General features: G+C 45.0%; 1 protein-coding gene across 18 annotated transcripts in view; it reads left to right on the top strand.

Moving 5' to 3' along the window:
- The window catches only part of EPB41L1 (erythrocyte membrane protein band 4.1 like 1), a 184,834-nt gene that overhangs the window by 132,728 nt on the left and 36,399 nt on the right, over positions 1-15,707 (top strand). For all 18 annotated transcript variants that reach the window (XM_088674563.1, XM_088674562.1, XM_088674561.1 and 15 more), the window contains 6 exons: positions 8,065-8,169; positions 8,270-8,312; positions 11,821-11,896; positions 13,115-13,333; positions 13,537-13,624; positions 15,485-15,637. In XM_088674563.1, coding sequence (XP_088530689.1) covers positions 8,065-8,169; positions 8,270-8,312; positions 11,821-11,896; positions 13,115-13,333; positions 13,537-13,624; positions 15,485-15,637 — 684 coding nt within the window. The remainder of the gene's footprint in view (positions 1-8,064; positions 8,170-8,269; positions 8,313-11,820; positions 11,897-13,114; positions 13,334-13,536; positions 13,625-15,484; positions 15,638-15,707) is intronic.

Below are 15,707 nucleotides of genomic sequence, written 5' to 3'. Positions count from 1 at the left end.
ATTGACTGGTGGGTGGCACCACCCACCTTCCAAACTTGGCCCGCAAGGGGTGGAGATGACAAACTGGCCCACTTCTCAGATCCAGTTCTCCTCCCCTCTTTTAAGTGTACCCTGCAAAGTTTATGTGGCCTGAGTTCCCTTCCTCTGGGATTGGTACCCAATAAAAAGCATCTTTTATAAAAAGAATAAGGCTGCAATCAATGTTTTGCATCAATTAATGCTTTCAACTCTGCCAAAGACACGTGTGCGTCAGCACTTAACTCCCCACAGAGATGCGCATGGAAGACAGGTGTGAGTGACTCATAGATTTCTAAGTGTGGGCTACTTGCTATTTGTGTGTTTTGGTGAAAATGAAGTGTAGGCAATGTGTGTGCATGAAAGAGAGAGAGAGCTTGTGTAACTGTTAACCTGACTGGGATCCCTCGAGAAGGAAGGTATTATTAATAGCATGCAAGGGAGAAGCTGAGGCATTATAAAAAGCCTTTTGCGAAACCTCATTTGTGTGATATCCCTCACTTCATTTCCACGGATATTTATTCTTCCGTGCAGGATGGAATGATATCCCAAATAGTGACTTGTATCACTGTGGAGATAAAAATCATTGCTCCGTATCAAGTGAATGGAGAGTGGTCCATTCTTTCCTTGAGTGGTGAAGAAAAAGGGTTGCATTTTTGAACATCTTGGATGGGAGAGGAAACAACATTTGCCCTTCACTGAAGAACATGAACACAAGAATGTTTGCAACTCAAAGACTTTTTGCTCCTCATCAAAGTGAACAAGCCTGTGTTCTTCAACTTTGGGTTCCCAGATGATGTTGGACTACAATTCCCATTATTCCCAACCATTGGCTAGGCTGGTGGGATGATGGAAGTTGTAGTCCAGCAGCATGTGAGGACCCAAAGTTGAAGAACCCTGGAATAAACCACAGTTTGGGAAGCATTAATGGTGTGGGGAGTGGGGATCCTCTTGCTCCCTGCTGCACATTCTCTTGGTCCCAGAACCTACAGTGGAGAACAAGTTTGTATCCCCTATCAAGTGTTTACTGGATTTTCTTTCCTCTCTTTGCACATACAAGTGAACACTGGACTTCTCTGTGGCATCCATGCATGTTTGCAGCTGGGTTCCTGGGATGTTGCTCCTATCATCATTTGTGGCTACTAGCCTCCCCATATTACTATTTTTAAAAATGGGTTAGTACTTCAGTGTGCAACAAGGAGACCCATTTTATTATATAATTTGTGTTTAACATACTATGTAGAACCCTTCATTACTTCTTTTCATAGAAAATCTGTGGCTTCTGTATTTCTGTATCTTCTACAAGGACAACTCTTCTAGTGTTCCTATCTTTCACCTGGGGTGGACTGTGGACCCTCAAATGAATCTTCTCAATTATGGGTCTTCTCAATTTTGCACCCCCTCAGCTCAGCACCCTCTGCGGGGAAACCACCCAAACTCCCCTAAATCTGGTGCTGCTTTCACCATCAGCAAGCCCATACTATCAAAATGAAAACTCAATACCCACGCAGCTTAGAGTCTGTACCATGTGATTCCTGTTCCAGCAGGAACAAATGAATTTAAGACTTTTCTGTTGGCCTGGAGCAGCAACAGTGTGGTGGGATTGTTCCTGTCCCACAATCTATAGCAGGCATTCACACCATATGAACCACCAAGCTATAAGCAGGCACATGCAAGTGACATATGCCACCTCTTTGAATGCCAGTAGCTGGGAATCACAAGTGGGGAAAGTGTTACAGATTTCAGGAGCATCACAAATGGGATGTTTTGAATACTTCCAAATTATGCAGTATTCATGGGTGCTAGGACTGCCAGTGACTACTATCCATGATAGCTGTGTGCTACCTCCAGTGACACTAGCAGTCTGCCTCTGGATTCCAGTTGCTGGGAGTCACAGGTGAGCTGAGCAGTGTTCTACTCTGGTCCTGCTTGAGGGCTTCCCATGGGGATTTGGTTGGCCACTGTGAGAAGAGGAAGGATCCAGCAGTGCTGCAGTGCTGCAGTTACAATGCACTAAAATTGCCTCAAGTGGTTTTGCCTGCAGTGAACCAAGTGAGAGCATGTGCTTCTGAGATCACGCAGGAACCTCTGGGGGCACGTTCTCACTTCATCTCTGCCTTTGGCCAAATGCATCCAGACCCCAGTTGCCTATAATGTGATCACCGTAAAAATTAGGTTTGCCATACAGAGTTGGAAGTCTGAAGACATACGGGTTCAAAAACTGGTAGGAGGTGGAGCAGGAGGGAACAGCTGGTAAACAGTCAGCAAGCAGTCAAAGCTAAGGGTTCAGTTCCCTACTGGTATTGCTATAAAAAGGAAGAGTTGGGACAGATGTCCATGGAATCTGGAGAGCCTGGATGGCTTTAGTTGGATGGAAGTGGCAGTGGAGAAGAGCATGTGCAGAAGCCAGAGGGGGAAATGTGTGTGTGAAAGAGAGAGAGGTGGAGGATGAAGGAACACAAGGGATGTAGAAGCTGGGCAGGTATATCTAGTACGACAGGCATGTCCAACAGGTAGATCGTGATCTACGGGTAGATCACTGGACGTCTGCGGTAGATCATTGGCTCCCCCCCCCCAAGAAGCTGAACAACTGTGGCTCCCCTTAAAAAAGCTTAAAATTTTACTTCCTCCCTGAAAAAACTAAACAAATTTGACCCAAACCCCCCAAAAGGGGGTAGATCACTGCCAGTTTTTAACCCTGTGAGTAGATCGCAGTCTCTTGGGAGTTGGCCACCCCTGTAGTACGATTTCAAAACTTAGTGTTATGGAAGATCATTCCCTTTGTATTTTAAAGAGACATTTGAAGACCCACTAGTTTTCTGCAGCTTTTAGTGCTGGAGGTAGATTGAGTTGTGATATGTCCATAGTTTGGGTCCCCAGTGTGGTGCCCATGGGCACCATGGCATCCACAGGTATCTCCTTGGTACCCACTTAGGACCTCTGCCTCTCCCAGTTTTTTTTGGGGGGGGTTGGCTGGGAAAGGTTGCCTCTCTTTTTGGGAGGTTCCTGATTTTGTATGTCTGCGCTGTATTTGAGAGCGTGGTGTAAGCATTTCTTGGGGAGTGGGAGAGGACTCTGAACATTGGCAGTTACTCTTCTGTGAAATGGATATTTTATGTTGCCAATTAGTTTCTTAGATTTCCCAATGTACTCTGAGATCCAAAAAGGTTGGCGACCCCTGGTTCAGCGTATATTTGTGCTGAGGTGTTGTTTTGTGCTGGCCTTTTTATGGGGAATAAAGAACTGAATGTTTTTCTTTCCACGTTGTGTGGAGATGAGTTGGGTTTTTTCTTCACACCAATGCAAACTAGGGAGTGTGTGCATATAATTAGCTCTCTGCATTGTGCATAGAAATGGGTTACTTAACAGCTGCCACATGGAGCTATTTAAGGCAGCACTGTGCTGCTGCTATAATGTATGTAGGCTTCTACAAACAAGGGGGGACCTCCAGCCAGCCAAAGTTGGCCAAGGCCCTCCAGATTGATGGGAGAGGACACCACACAGCTTTTACCTTGACTAGTTCTAGCCTTTGTACCGTGGAATCCTCTCTGCAGGAGACCATAAGAAGTACCTGGTGGATCAGGCCAATGGGCCCATCTCGTCCAGCATCCTGTTTTCAAAGTGGCCAATCAGATGCCTTTAGGGAACCCATAACTAGGACCCAAGTGCATTAAATGTGTGGGATTGTGGCCTCTTTTTTTGGCAAGGGGACAGTTCCTTTTCCTTTCTTTTACAAAATCTTGGGAGATGCAGTCTTCATTATAATCTGGCTAATAGGCAGGTGGCTTGCTGGAGACTAAATAAAGTAGACTTTGATTGGTGGTGGCATTTACTGAGTGCCTAGTAAACTTGGGATTAGGTCTTGTTTATACTTCCATACCCAATTCTTTGTGCTAGCTATGACTTTTAAATCTCTAAGCAGGCTGGGCCCTGCATGTATTGGCAGACTCTCTGAGTGTAAAGGTAAAGGGACCCCTGACCATTAGGTCCAGTCGTGACTGACTCTGGGGTTGTGCGCTCATCTCGCATTATTGGCCGAGGGAGCCGGCGTATAGCTTCCAGGTCATGTGGCCAGCATGACAAAGCCACTTCTGACAAACCAGAGCAGCACACGGAAACGCCGTTTACATTCCCGCTGTAGCGGTTCCTATTTATCTACTTGCATTTTGACGTGCTTTCGAACTGCTAGGTTGGCAGGAGCTGGGACCGAGCAACGGGAGCTCACCCAGTCACAGGGATTCGAACCGCTGACCTTCTGATCAGCAAGCCCTAGGCTCAGTGGTTTAACCCGAAACACCACCTGGGTCCCTCGCCACCCCTGAGTGTATAAGGCCCTGAACCCGTGGGGGCTGGAAAGTGTCATACTCTTGGTTTAAACAGACTAATGATGAAATTGGTTTTGTTCCTAAACGTTATGATCTATTGATTGCTTTTAATCAGTCATTTATCTAATGCACCTTGGAAGCTGGTCTGAATAATTTGGGAGTGGGGGGAAGCAGAGTGAGGGATGGGCTAAATAAATAAAGTGAAATAAAGGACTGAGAGGAGGTGAAAAGGATCAGAGACGGTCTGTTGCTTTGATCTCTGGCACTCCTGCAGCCCAGCTCTTTAGCTGACAACTCCCAACAGTGAGATTCAAGAGTGAGTTTTTACTGAGTGCAAAGCGACTGATTGTTACAGAGATGAAAGTTCTCCTAAGCAGCCAAAAATGGGGATGGGGAGGGGGTGGTGAATAAAAATAGATTATCCTAAGAACTTTCAAAGCTAAAAAGGTGGGCTTTTTCAAAGGCATAAAAGGGCTCATGGAATTAGTCATCCTGTGGAGACTGTGGCTATTATTTGCCCATAGAAGAGCATGCAGAAATCTCTGTCATTCTGTTTTTCCTAGCTTACCAACTCAGGACCCCCAAATAAATGCACACCCTTGACATTCCGTAGGAATTAGTAAAGCATAAGCTTTGCAGGCTGGAGGTTCCAGGTTCAGTCCTTGGCTAGGGATGGGCAAATCTGTCAGGTTTGGTGCTCTCAGTTTCTCATTTCCCCCCGTCTTACATTCAGTTCTCCACATTTCTGCAGTGATTTGTGATTTTTGTAGTATTAATAAAATCCTCATGAAAGACTTGCCCACGTTTTAGTGTGAATTTCTTCCAGTAAATATATATATTTTGTATTCAGAATTGACAAATGTACACATTTTCCCAAGCAGTTTTCCCTAAAATAATGCATCTTTGTACACATCACTTGGGTTGAAGCACTGCATTGTGAAATTTGGATAAGTGTGAATTCCAAAGAATAGCCGTGTTTCTGTTTGTGTATTCGTTAGAGGCATGTGAAGTAGATAGTTTCTCATTAAAATGTAAACAAAAGTGCATTTCTTGCCCATCCCTAGGTAAATCTAGGGAAGGCCCCAGTTAGATGGGCCATTAATAACAGGCAGCTTGCTCTATTCCAATATAGTTTATTGTCTACATTAGGTGAGTGTGATTTTTATTGGGGTTAGAGTTAGGCATTGGGAATGTGTCATCTGAAAAGAGTTTCAAAAGACAATGGAGAATCAGGCAAGGTGAGGCTCAGATGGTTTAGAAGAAGCTTTGTTGTGGAAATTAGCATGCAAATTAGTAGAAATTTGGGTAGTGGTGGGTATTCTAGCATAGGGAGCATACAAACAGATAGAAAGGAGAAGAAATGAGCAACAGTGGGAAGGAATATAAGCGGCAGTGAGGAAGTTATATGGTATGATGTTGACTGGCAGAGAGCTTTTAATCTGAGGACTAGAATCTTGAGATGGATCCAAAGCAAGATGGATGGACCAGTGCTGGGGCTGAAGGAAAAGGTGGACATAATCATAGCAACAGGAGAGAAAGATTAGTTTAGTAGAGAGGCTTTCTGATCTGACAGCAAATAAGTATGAAAAATCTGGCAGTTTCTTGATCAATGTTCTTCCTCCTGCAAGCAGCTTAGAAACCAGCATTTTATTATCTTCTACCAAGCACGTTATTGGTGCCTCCCTCATTCATTGTTGTTTAGCTGTACAGTGCAGGTTGTCACTCAGGAAAGCTGATCTCCTGAACCTGCTTTCAATTAAAATAAGAAGACTGGAAAAAGCCCATGTTAAATGCCTATATTGATTCACTGCCTTTTGCTGTGCCAGGTTAATGAGGAGTCTCTCCATACAATGAAGTGATTTTGTGGGGAAGAAAGTTAATTGCTTAATTTAAAAAGGTTTCTGTTGGCATTTATTGCCTCTTGCTTGTATAGCTGTTGCTCCTCATTTTACAAATCTAGGTGCTTAGGATCTGGCTCTTAAGTTGTGATGCTATTGTCACTATTATCAAGAGTATTTTCATCTCCGTGTCATTGGGAAGACTCTGGAGAAATCTTTGTGAGGATAACAGGCCTATCATTTATTATTCTTTATTTTTGAAAGCAGAGGACTGTATCCAAAGTTCTCTGTCCCCTGGTCTGAGGACTCTTGCACTAACAGATAGGTGAGTTTAAATATATTGTGCAACTGAAGAATCCAATGCAACAATTGAAAAAACTTGTTGCAAAACCGATCACACATCCTACTGTGCAACAAAATTACCAGCACCCTGCTTATTTTGGATACAACTCAGATGAGAGTGAGTGTGAACACACACACACACAAGTGGCCATGCAATTGGAGGAAGAAGTGAGGCACACTGAGAGGAGGAAAGTGGGTGATTAAAACTATGGCAAAATTGGGATGAAAGGAACTGAGAAGGAAATGTGTAATTTTAAACAACAGCAGAAGTTTGAGTAGAGGATGGGTGGATGGATACTAAGAGGGGGAAGTGGCCATTTTAAACAATGACAATAGTTTGAATATCCTTGTAATATTTTTTGTTTGGTGTATCCCAAATGTTTAGCAAAGCCAGGGTGTAAATAGACACAAGATAGTTCGCAAGAGTATTCATATTAATTGTTTAGTAGTAGTGTTATTTCCCCTAGAAATTTGCCACACCAGGGCATTCCCACATGTTCCCTGGCGTGCTCTGCAATGTCAGCAAACTGGAGACAGGTTCTTACTGACACAAGATTATAATGTCATCAAGATACTGTTTTTAACTCAATTTCCTTTACTTGGGCAGAGGTCATTGTTAATTGCTTCCAACCCCAAATTTCATTCCACTCTGAGTCTTTGATCTTCCGGATGTCTTGTTCCCAAATTTTCCTCAAAACTTGCAACTCTCCGAAACCTTTTCCCAATAACGTTTGCTATACTGGATCCTTTATGTCCACTTGTTGCATCAGGACCAGCTGTTTGAATGTTGCAAGCCCCATAGCGACTCTTTTCAACTTGATAATATGTTACCTTGGAGTATTATTAACCGCCACCCCTCCCAGTTATAAGGGCTAGAAAATAACAGTAATTTGCTCTTACAACTGCATGTGCTGCCTTTTTCCATTTTTGCAGTTGCCATGTTGCTGCGTGGGTCTTTCACTTGGTCAGGAAGAATATTGTGTTGTTTCATTTCATTTTTCTAACCTAGGGAAAATGCTACGTCTAACTGCTTACCTGTAACAAATGTTGCATACTCACTCACCCACACCTATGCACACACACCAGTGAGGAAATGGCCCCTCTCAGTTCAGTGTGACTTACTCCTTAGCAACTGTGTTTAGGATTGCAGCTTAAATATACTGTAATTCTGGCCTTCCTTAAGTCATTTCCTTGCACCAGTGGTGGTGGGGAGCTTGTTGGCCTCCAGTTTTTGGATTCCAACTCCCTTCAGCCCTAGCCAGCATGACCGATGATCAAGGATCATGGGAATTGTAGTCCAACAACACCTGAAGGTGCCTAACATTCTACCCTGCCGCTCATAGTTTTGTGGGTTTAGCAGCATCTACAGGATCAGAAAGTGCTACTTACATGCTTATGAAGAAGGAAATATTGTGTTTAACTGCATGTACAAGGAAACAAGCCACAATTTTGCTTCTGTCCTACCTAGCAGGCATTGGAAAAAAGGCAATAGCTTCTAGATGTGCTCTTAGTTCTTACTCTTTCTATATTTACTTGTCTTGCAGAAACATGCCCGGGGCCAGGTGCTCTTTGACCTAGTCTGTGAGCACCTCAACCTCCTGGAGAAGGATTATTTTGGACTTACATTCTGTGACTCAGATAGTCAGAAGGTATGTTTTGGGTGGCCCTGATAGAGGCCTGTGCTATGTCTATTCAAGAAGCTGTGATTAAATATGACTTCCTCTTATGTGCTCTCTCTTTCCATTTCAGAACTGGTTGGATCCCTCTAAGGAAATAAAGAAACAGATTCGCAGTGAGTAACGTAGCTGAAAGCCCGTGTACTCAAAGGCTTCCCATGTTTTCTAACTGGGCCTCTATGGTAACCTCCTTGCATAGATGGGTGGGAATTCTTCCCTTGTCCATAAGATGGATTTGTAAGCAACTCGATTGTTGTCTTCAAAATATTTCCCAGGCATGAAAAGGAACTGACTAGGGAAGAATAGAGGCTTGAGAGAGAATAAGGCCTTAAGGATCTAACATTCTCCAGTGTTCCAGTTGCTACTGACACCTGTATGAAGTGTTATACTATGCAGAGTATTTTGTGCCTATACCAATACAGGGACCCAGGTGGCTCTGTGGGTTAAACCACTGAGCCTAGGGCTTGCTGATCAGAAGGTCAGCGGTTCGAATCCCTGTGACGGGGTGAGCTCCCGTTGCTCGGTCCCAGCTCCTGCCAACCTAGCAGTTCGAAAGCACATCAAAATGCAAGTAGATAAATAGGAACCGCCACAGCGGGAAGGTAAACGGTGTTTCCGTGTGCTGCTCTGGTTCGCCAGAAGCGGCTTTGTCATGCTGGCCACATGACCTGGAAACTATACGCCGGCTCCCTCGGCCAATAATGCGAGATGAGCGCGCAACCCCAGAGTCGGTCACGACTGGACCTAATGGTCAGGGGTCCCTTTACCTTTACCAATACAGTCATACCTTGTGTTGCGTTAGGTTCATGTTGCATCTTTTCTGCTTGCGAACGCGGCAAACATGGAAGTGTATACTTACGGGTTTCACCACATGTGCAGAAGCATTCTTTTTTTAAAAAAAAGATTAAAAATTATCTTTATTGATTCCTTTTAAAAAATACAAACAACAACAAAAAGGGGGATACAAAAATGATTACATAAATTCAAATTTAAGCCACCCAACTTAAAATAATATATACAGTAACTTAAATTAAATCTATACTTCTCAAATCCATTGGGCAAATTAAACAAATTAAGCTATACACATAATAATAAATCAAAATAAACCCCCAAACATATTTATATAAAATATAACATAACAATATGCTCACCATGTCTTAAAATCAGCTTCCAATTGCTAGAATATCGTTTTCCTTACTTTATCCACATAACTTGCTTTACTTCTTATAATTTTAAATTACCAAGCTAATTAATTAATTACTTCATCTCTCAATATATATACATATTCCCATATATTCCCTTAATCAAAGCAAATCACTAATTTTGTTTCTATACCTTTTTAAAAAATACTCTTCAACATATTTCCATTCAACTTTTAACCTTTGTTTTGGTGTGTTCCTAATTGCGGCCGTCATCCTTGCCAAATTCATGAATTCCACTAATTTTATCTGCCATTCCTGGATCGTTGGTATTTCCTCTCCTTTCCACTTTTGAGCTATAAGTAATCTCGCCGCTGCGCAGGCATACAAAAAAAAAAATTATCCTATCTGCGAGTATGTACATATTCTGGGATCAAACTTAATAAAAAATACTCAGGTTTCCCCCCAAATGTTACTTTCAGCATCCTTTTTAATTTCTCATATACTTCATTCCAAAATTTATGAATTTTAATACAACCCCACCAACAATGGAAGTAACTACCGACCTTTTTCTGACATTTCCAACACTTCTTCGATTCTGTTTTTATAAATGTTTATAAATTTTTGCCATTTTTTCTGGTGTCAAGTGCCATCTGTACACCAACTTCATCATATTTTCCTTAATTCCAGTGCAAGCTGTGAACCTTATCGTTGACCTCCACAATTTGTCCCATTGCACTTTATAGATAGGTCCCTAAATCCTGGGCCCATTTTGCACTTTATTTCTTCATCTTTTAACTCTCATTCCAATAGGAATTTATACATTTTCGCTAATGGTTTAATGGTATTATCAATTATAATTTCTTGCAGAAGCGTTCTGTGTGCTTTGTGCATGCACAGAAGCATGTGCGCTTTGCGCATGCACAGAAGCCCTCTATCACACTCAGGCCCGTCTCAAGGATATCGGGCGCCGTGGTCCAAAGGTCCCTCCGGCGCGCCCCCCCCCCGTTCAAATAACCCTCCAGCGCCGCCGCCCCCATGTCACCTTTTTACAGATAGGGCTGCTTGGGCTGCGGAGGGGGCGGGGGGGCAATTTTTCTTTCACACCCCGTCGAGGAACGGGTGTGAAGAGAGGAGGAGAACGCTGCAGCAGCTACCTGCGGGGAAAGGAGCTGCGCCTCCGGGAGAAGGAGGGCAAGCTAAGGAAACACCATTGTGGGAACTCCTGAGCTGGCGTGAGGCGGAGGTCTTGGGAACGCACACAAGGCAATGGGGGGATTTGAGGCGTCCGGCACCTGGGCCTCTCTGGTGGCGGCCGAGGTCTTTTCACTGCCGCAGCTCCTGAAGGAACGGCAATCTCGTCTATGCGGGCAGCGGCTGGAGGGCAGCTCCTCCGGCGGTACGGAGGCTCCAGGCGCCGCACGGCATGGTGCGGGCGGGCGAGCTGATGCAGAGAGGCGCCACGTCCAGCCTCCGCCTCTTCCGTGGCGCCCTCCAGAACTGGGCGCCGTGGTTCCCCGTGCCACTAGCCTCTATGGCTAAGACGCCCCTGTTCACACCCTGCGCTTGCACAGAAGTGCTGCTCTATTTGCAGACTTTTCGGGGTGTGAACGGCACCCTGTAATGGATTGTGTTCGCAACTAGAGGTACCACTGTAGTGTTGTTACCGACCATGGCACCCTCTTTTTGTCACTCCTTGCAGAGTGGAAATAATAGTAACTGCAAACTATCATTGCAATAAAGGAGTCCAGTGAAGAACCTCATGATTGTATAAAACACATTATATGATAGGAGCACCAAGCAGTGGGGGACATTCACTTTTGTAACTGAGCAGCCTTCTACAACCTGGTTCCTTTTGGACTGCAGCTCCCACCAGCCCCAGCCATCATGGCCATGGCTGGGGGTTGGGAGCAGGCTGAGGTAAAGCAAGTGGCCCACTCTGCCCTGATGTAGAAAGGCAGGAAAGCGTGGTGATTGGTCATATCGGCTCCCGTGCTCTCTTCATTTTACAGGGAGGAGAAAGCCCTCCGTTGGGAGTTGGCTTCTTGAATAGCAAGATATTGGGTAGGCTTGCTGCACAAGCGGTTTGCACAGATACAGCAGGAGGTCTTTCCCAAACAGCAGGTCCTCTGGGAGACAGGAGCCTGTTTCCATGGCAACAGCAAGTTGTAGCCTCTCTTGTGTGGCGAAGGCTGTTCTGCTGGGTCGCAGGTCTTAGCAGGCAAGCGCACCCTGCCATGTGCCTCAGCCGTGTACATCCAGTCAAGCAGAGATCCCTGCTGGTTCTGAGGAGTTTGTCTTTTTTTGAGGCACATTAATAGTTTCCTTGCATAGCAGGTGGGAGGCAGTGCGAGGTGGTCGGAGTCGCGGAAGCAGCAGTTGGAGATGAGTGCATGTGTGAGAGACAAAGGAAAGGAAAGGATACCTCAGCTGGGTATGTCTACTCCATCATATTTCCCCCTTTCTCTATCTCTCCTTTACCTAGGTGGCCCCTGGAACTTTGCCTTCACTGTCAAGTTTTACCCACCAGACCCTGCCCAGCTTACAGAGGACATCACAAGGTGAGTCAAAGCTACACATTCCCCTCGTAAGCAACGGAATGTGTTGAGCTGAACACACACACCCCAAGTCTCAACCACCCACCGCTGCCACTCATTTTGACATCAAGCTGACTTCTGCTGGTGATGACTGAGAGAGGTGATCACTACTGGAGAATGGTCCTTAATAATAATAATAATAATAATAATAATAATAATAATAATAATAATAATAATTTATTATTTATACCACCATACATCTGGCTGGGTTTCAAAGTCAGATAGTTGTTTATTTCCTTGACATCGGGAGGGCATTCCACAGGGCGGGTGCCACTACCGAGAAGGCCCTCTGCCTGGTTCCCTGTAGCGGCACTTCTCACAGTGAGGGAAATGCCAGAAGGCCTTCAGAGCTGGACTTCAGTGTCCGGGCTGAATGGTGGGGGTGGAGACACTCCTTCAGGTATACTGGGCTGAGGTCGTTTAGGGCTTTAAAGGTCCTAGGACTTGCCTCCAAAATAAAACAACAACAAAATAGCACGACCGTTCCTCAGCTTCCACCCCCACTGCTTATGCTGGCCTCTGGAAGGATGCAACCTAATATCTTCTTCCGGAAGGAAGGAATTGATTTTAGGCAGCCTTCCCCAAGTTGGTGCCCTGCAGATGTTTTGGACTATTAATAATCTGGATGTTCATCAAGCTGTGCCTGGCTTGGTGGGCCAGATATGTCTTTTGCACCTAGAGGTTTTCCAGGTGTTAGATGTCTTCAGATTAAAAATCATGACTGCAATTCCAGACAGCAACCAAATCATGAGGTCTGAAAACCCTCTAGTGCAGGGGCTACTAACCTGAGGTTACCAGACATCCCCGTTTCCCGGGGACAGTCCCCGGATTTACAAATTGGTCCCCTGACAAAATCCTATCATTCCTACTGAAGTTGAAAAGTGTCCGTGGATTCATTGAAAGCAATCTGGTAACCTTAAGCTAACTCTCAGCATTCCTCGCTGCTGCCAGTGTTGGCAGGGGGCCGATGGGAGTTGTAGCTCAGTGATACCTGGAGGGCTTCAGGTTAGCCACCCCTGCCCCACTGGGCAGGCTGTGTTTGGCTTGGTGACTAACAAATGGCTTGCTGTATTAAGAAGTAAACATGGCCCACCCCTTATTAAATGACTGCAAGGAAGTTCCTGATTTCTTGCTTGCTTTTCTCACGGCTGCCCCAACTGCTTGACTCCCTCCCCACCCTAGATACTACCTGTGCCTACAGCTCCGATCAGACATCATCAGTGGGCGCCTCCCATGTTCCTTCGTTACGCATGCATTACTGGGCTCCTATGCTGTACAAGCTGAACTGGGAGATTATGACGTCGAGGAGCACGTGGGCAATTACGTTGGTGAGCTTCGTTTTGCACCAAACCAAACTAGGGAGCTGGAAGAGCGTATCATGGAGCTGCATAAGACTTACCGGTGAGTAGGTTTCTGCCCTTCTGTACTGAGAACAAGCAAGACCTGGGAAAGGGGTTCTCTGGCAGTGGTTTGGGAGCAGATGGCGCCGTGCAACCTTTCTGCCCCCGTCTTGTAAAAGCCCAGTGAAGGAAATACCAGCATTTTGCCCAGCTGTCAGTAGCTGATGGTTTACACTTCTGCCGTTTCTCCCTTTCCTTTCAAAGGGGCATGACACCTGGAGAGGCAGAAATTCACTTCCTGGAGAATGCCAAGAAGCTTTCCATGTATGGAGTTGACCTGCATCATGCCAAGGTACGGCAGACCTGTAGTGTGTGAAGATGCCCTCAGATTGGGTTGGGTTGCGTGCCCTGAAAAAATTGCCACATCATCTCTTCACCCCTGGCCAAACTCTGCACCAGCGCACAGGATGCATCAGTTTAGTGGTGTGAATTTTCCTAGGACTCATCTAATAATAAGATGAGGCACTGCCATCATTTTTTTCCCCTATCAGAAAACATGACATCTTGGTGACACAAATTGGTACAAGCTGTCAAATGTTTAAGACTGGAACTGTCTTTTTTAAAAACAACAACAACAACTTTAAGGTACCTTGCAGCCATATCGTGGGACATTTTCTGTAACAAGTGGAAGCTCCATAGTTTTTGCAGGTTGTGTGTGTGTGTGTGTGTGTGTGTGTGTGTGTTTTAAGGAAAAGCACACCACAAGATTCTTGGTGTGTGTGTATATATAGATTCTTGGTGTGTGTATATATATATATATATATATATATATAGAGAGAGAGAGAGAGAGAGAGAGAGAGAGAGAGAGAGAGAGAGAGCGCCTCTTCAATGGTCATCTACCTGTAGTTTCCTACATGTTTTATCCTTTCTCCTAACACAGTTAAAATTCCATCCAATTTTTCTGTTCTCCTGTCTCTGTTTCCTATATTTCTTACCTTCACAACTTTTCTCCCCTTCCATATCCATGCATGATCTGGCTGCTAGGACAGCAAGTTTTAGCCTCTCCAGCTAGAGCAGTTTCATGCTTTACAAGCAGCAACCCAATTTGATGCGGCGAAGTTAATCCCTTAAAAGCCAGAGCTAATTGAACGCAGCAAAATCTCACCTGCGTGCTCTCTAGTAAACTTCCTGGTGTGCTCAAAGAGGCGAAGGAGCCTCGAGAAGACGGAGGGCACTGAATTTCGGTCCACATATCTGATCCCTCTGATTACAACAGCTCTATAAATCATGACCCACAACTCTGGGAGCCTGCTGGATTCCTGGTAGCAAGCTGAACAGCACTCTGCTGTCCCCTAGTGTCAAAATTGTCTATGGGTTAGAGCACATGGGAGGATGCTTCCAACACCCCCACCCCCTTTGTAATAAATAGATGTTGCAAGCAAATGCTGTTGGCAGGCTTGTGCTTCTGGCCAGGATTTTTCCCAAGATCAGGAAGCTCATTTTATGAGATTAGTGCAATATCCTCCCCACAAGAATCCCCTAATGGGGAAGACACCTTTAAACCTTGGCCGTGGTCCCTCAGTCACTGCAGTCCTTTTCACCAGTGAAGCATCCCCTGCTTTTGTGTCTTAAATACTTAAGCAGGCAACTTTTGCCTGCTTGGGGAACATTAGCCTGGGAAAAGAAGTAGCCTCGCTATGCTGCAACCTGTTTTTGCAAGCATAGAGAATCACAGAAGGCATGCAGTGACGCCCAGTTTAGTGTGCCTGCTTTCCTAAAGCAAAATTCCTGATGGTATTTCCAAGAAGAACGGCATTCCATGATGCTCCCCCTAGTAACACCCTTTTCTCAGGCCTAAACTAGGAAGATCTCCTTTGTCTGGGGTTGGAACTGGAGGTGTGGCTCACCAGTAGAGACCATATTCCTAAAGTTGTGGTTGGTCAGATGATCTCTTCCTAGTTCTGAAATTGTTTCTATATGAGTTAGATGGGGATAAAGGCAGACAAGTGACCCACTTGGAATTCAGGAGGGTGGTGTGTTAACCTGCCCTTGCTCCTTCCCTGCTTTCACATCCTTGACCGGTTTAAAATAATACCGTGGCAGGGTTTGAGGATTTGCTCTGAATGCCTGGCTTTGCACTGGTGGGTTTTTCGTATGTGCTAATACCTCTCTTTCTCTTCGTCTCTTGTTTTCTGCTTTGGCTCTTGTGCAGGATTCAGAAGGCATTGACATCATGCTAGGTGTTTGTGCCAACGGCCTCCTCATTTATAGGGACAGGCTGAGAATAAACCGTTTTGCCTGGCCCAAGATCCTCAAGATTTCATACAAGAGGAGTAATTTCTACATCAAAATTCGACCTGGTGAGGTAAGTGTCCCCTGTCCAAAAGAAAGAAAAAAGTCCACTCTTTAGCAGACAGTCAATTCCTGGGGAGAAG

This window comes from Zootoca vivipara, chromosome 7 (genome assembly GCF_965207765.1).
Source record: "Zootoca vivipara chromosome 7, rZooViv2.hap1.1, whole genome shotgun sequence".
In the NCBI taxonomy this organism is placed as follows: domain Eukaryota; kingdom Metazoa; phylum Chordata; class Lepidosauria; order Squamata; family Lacertidae; genus Zootoca; species Zootoca vivipara.
The sequence above is the reverse complement of the archived record's forward strand: the minus strand, read 5'-3'. Positions and strand labels throughout refer to the sequence as shown.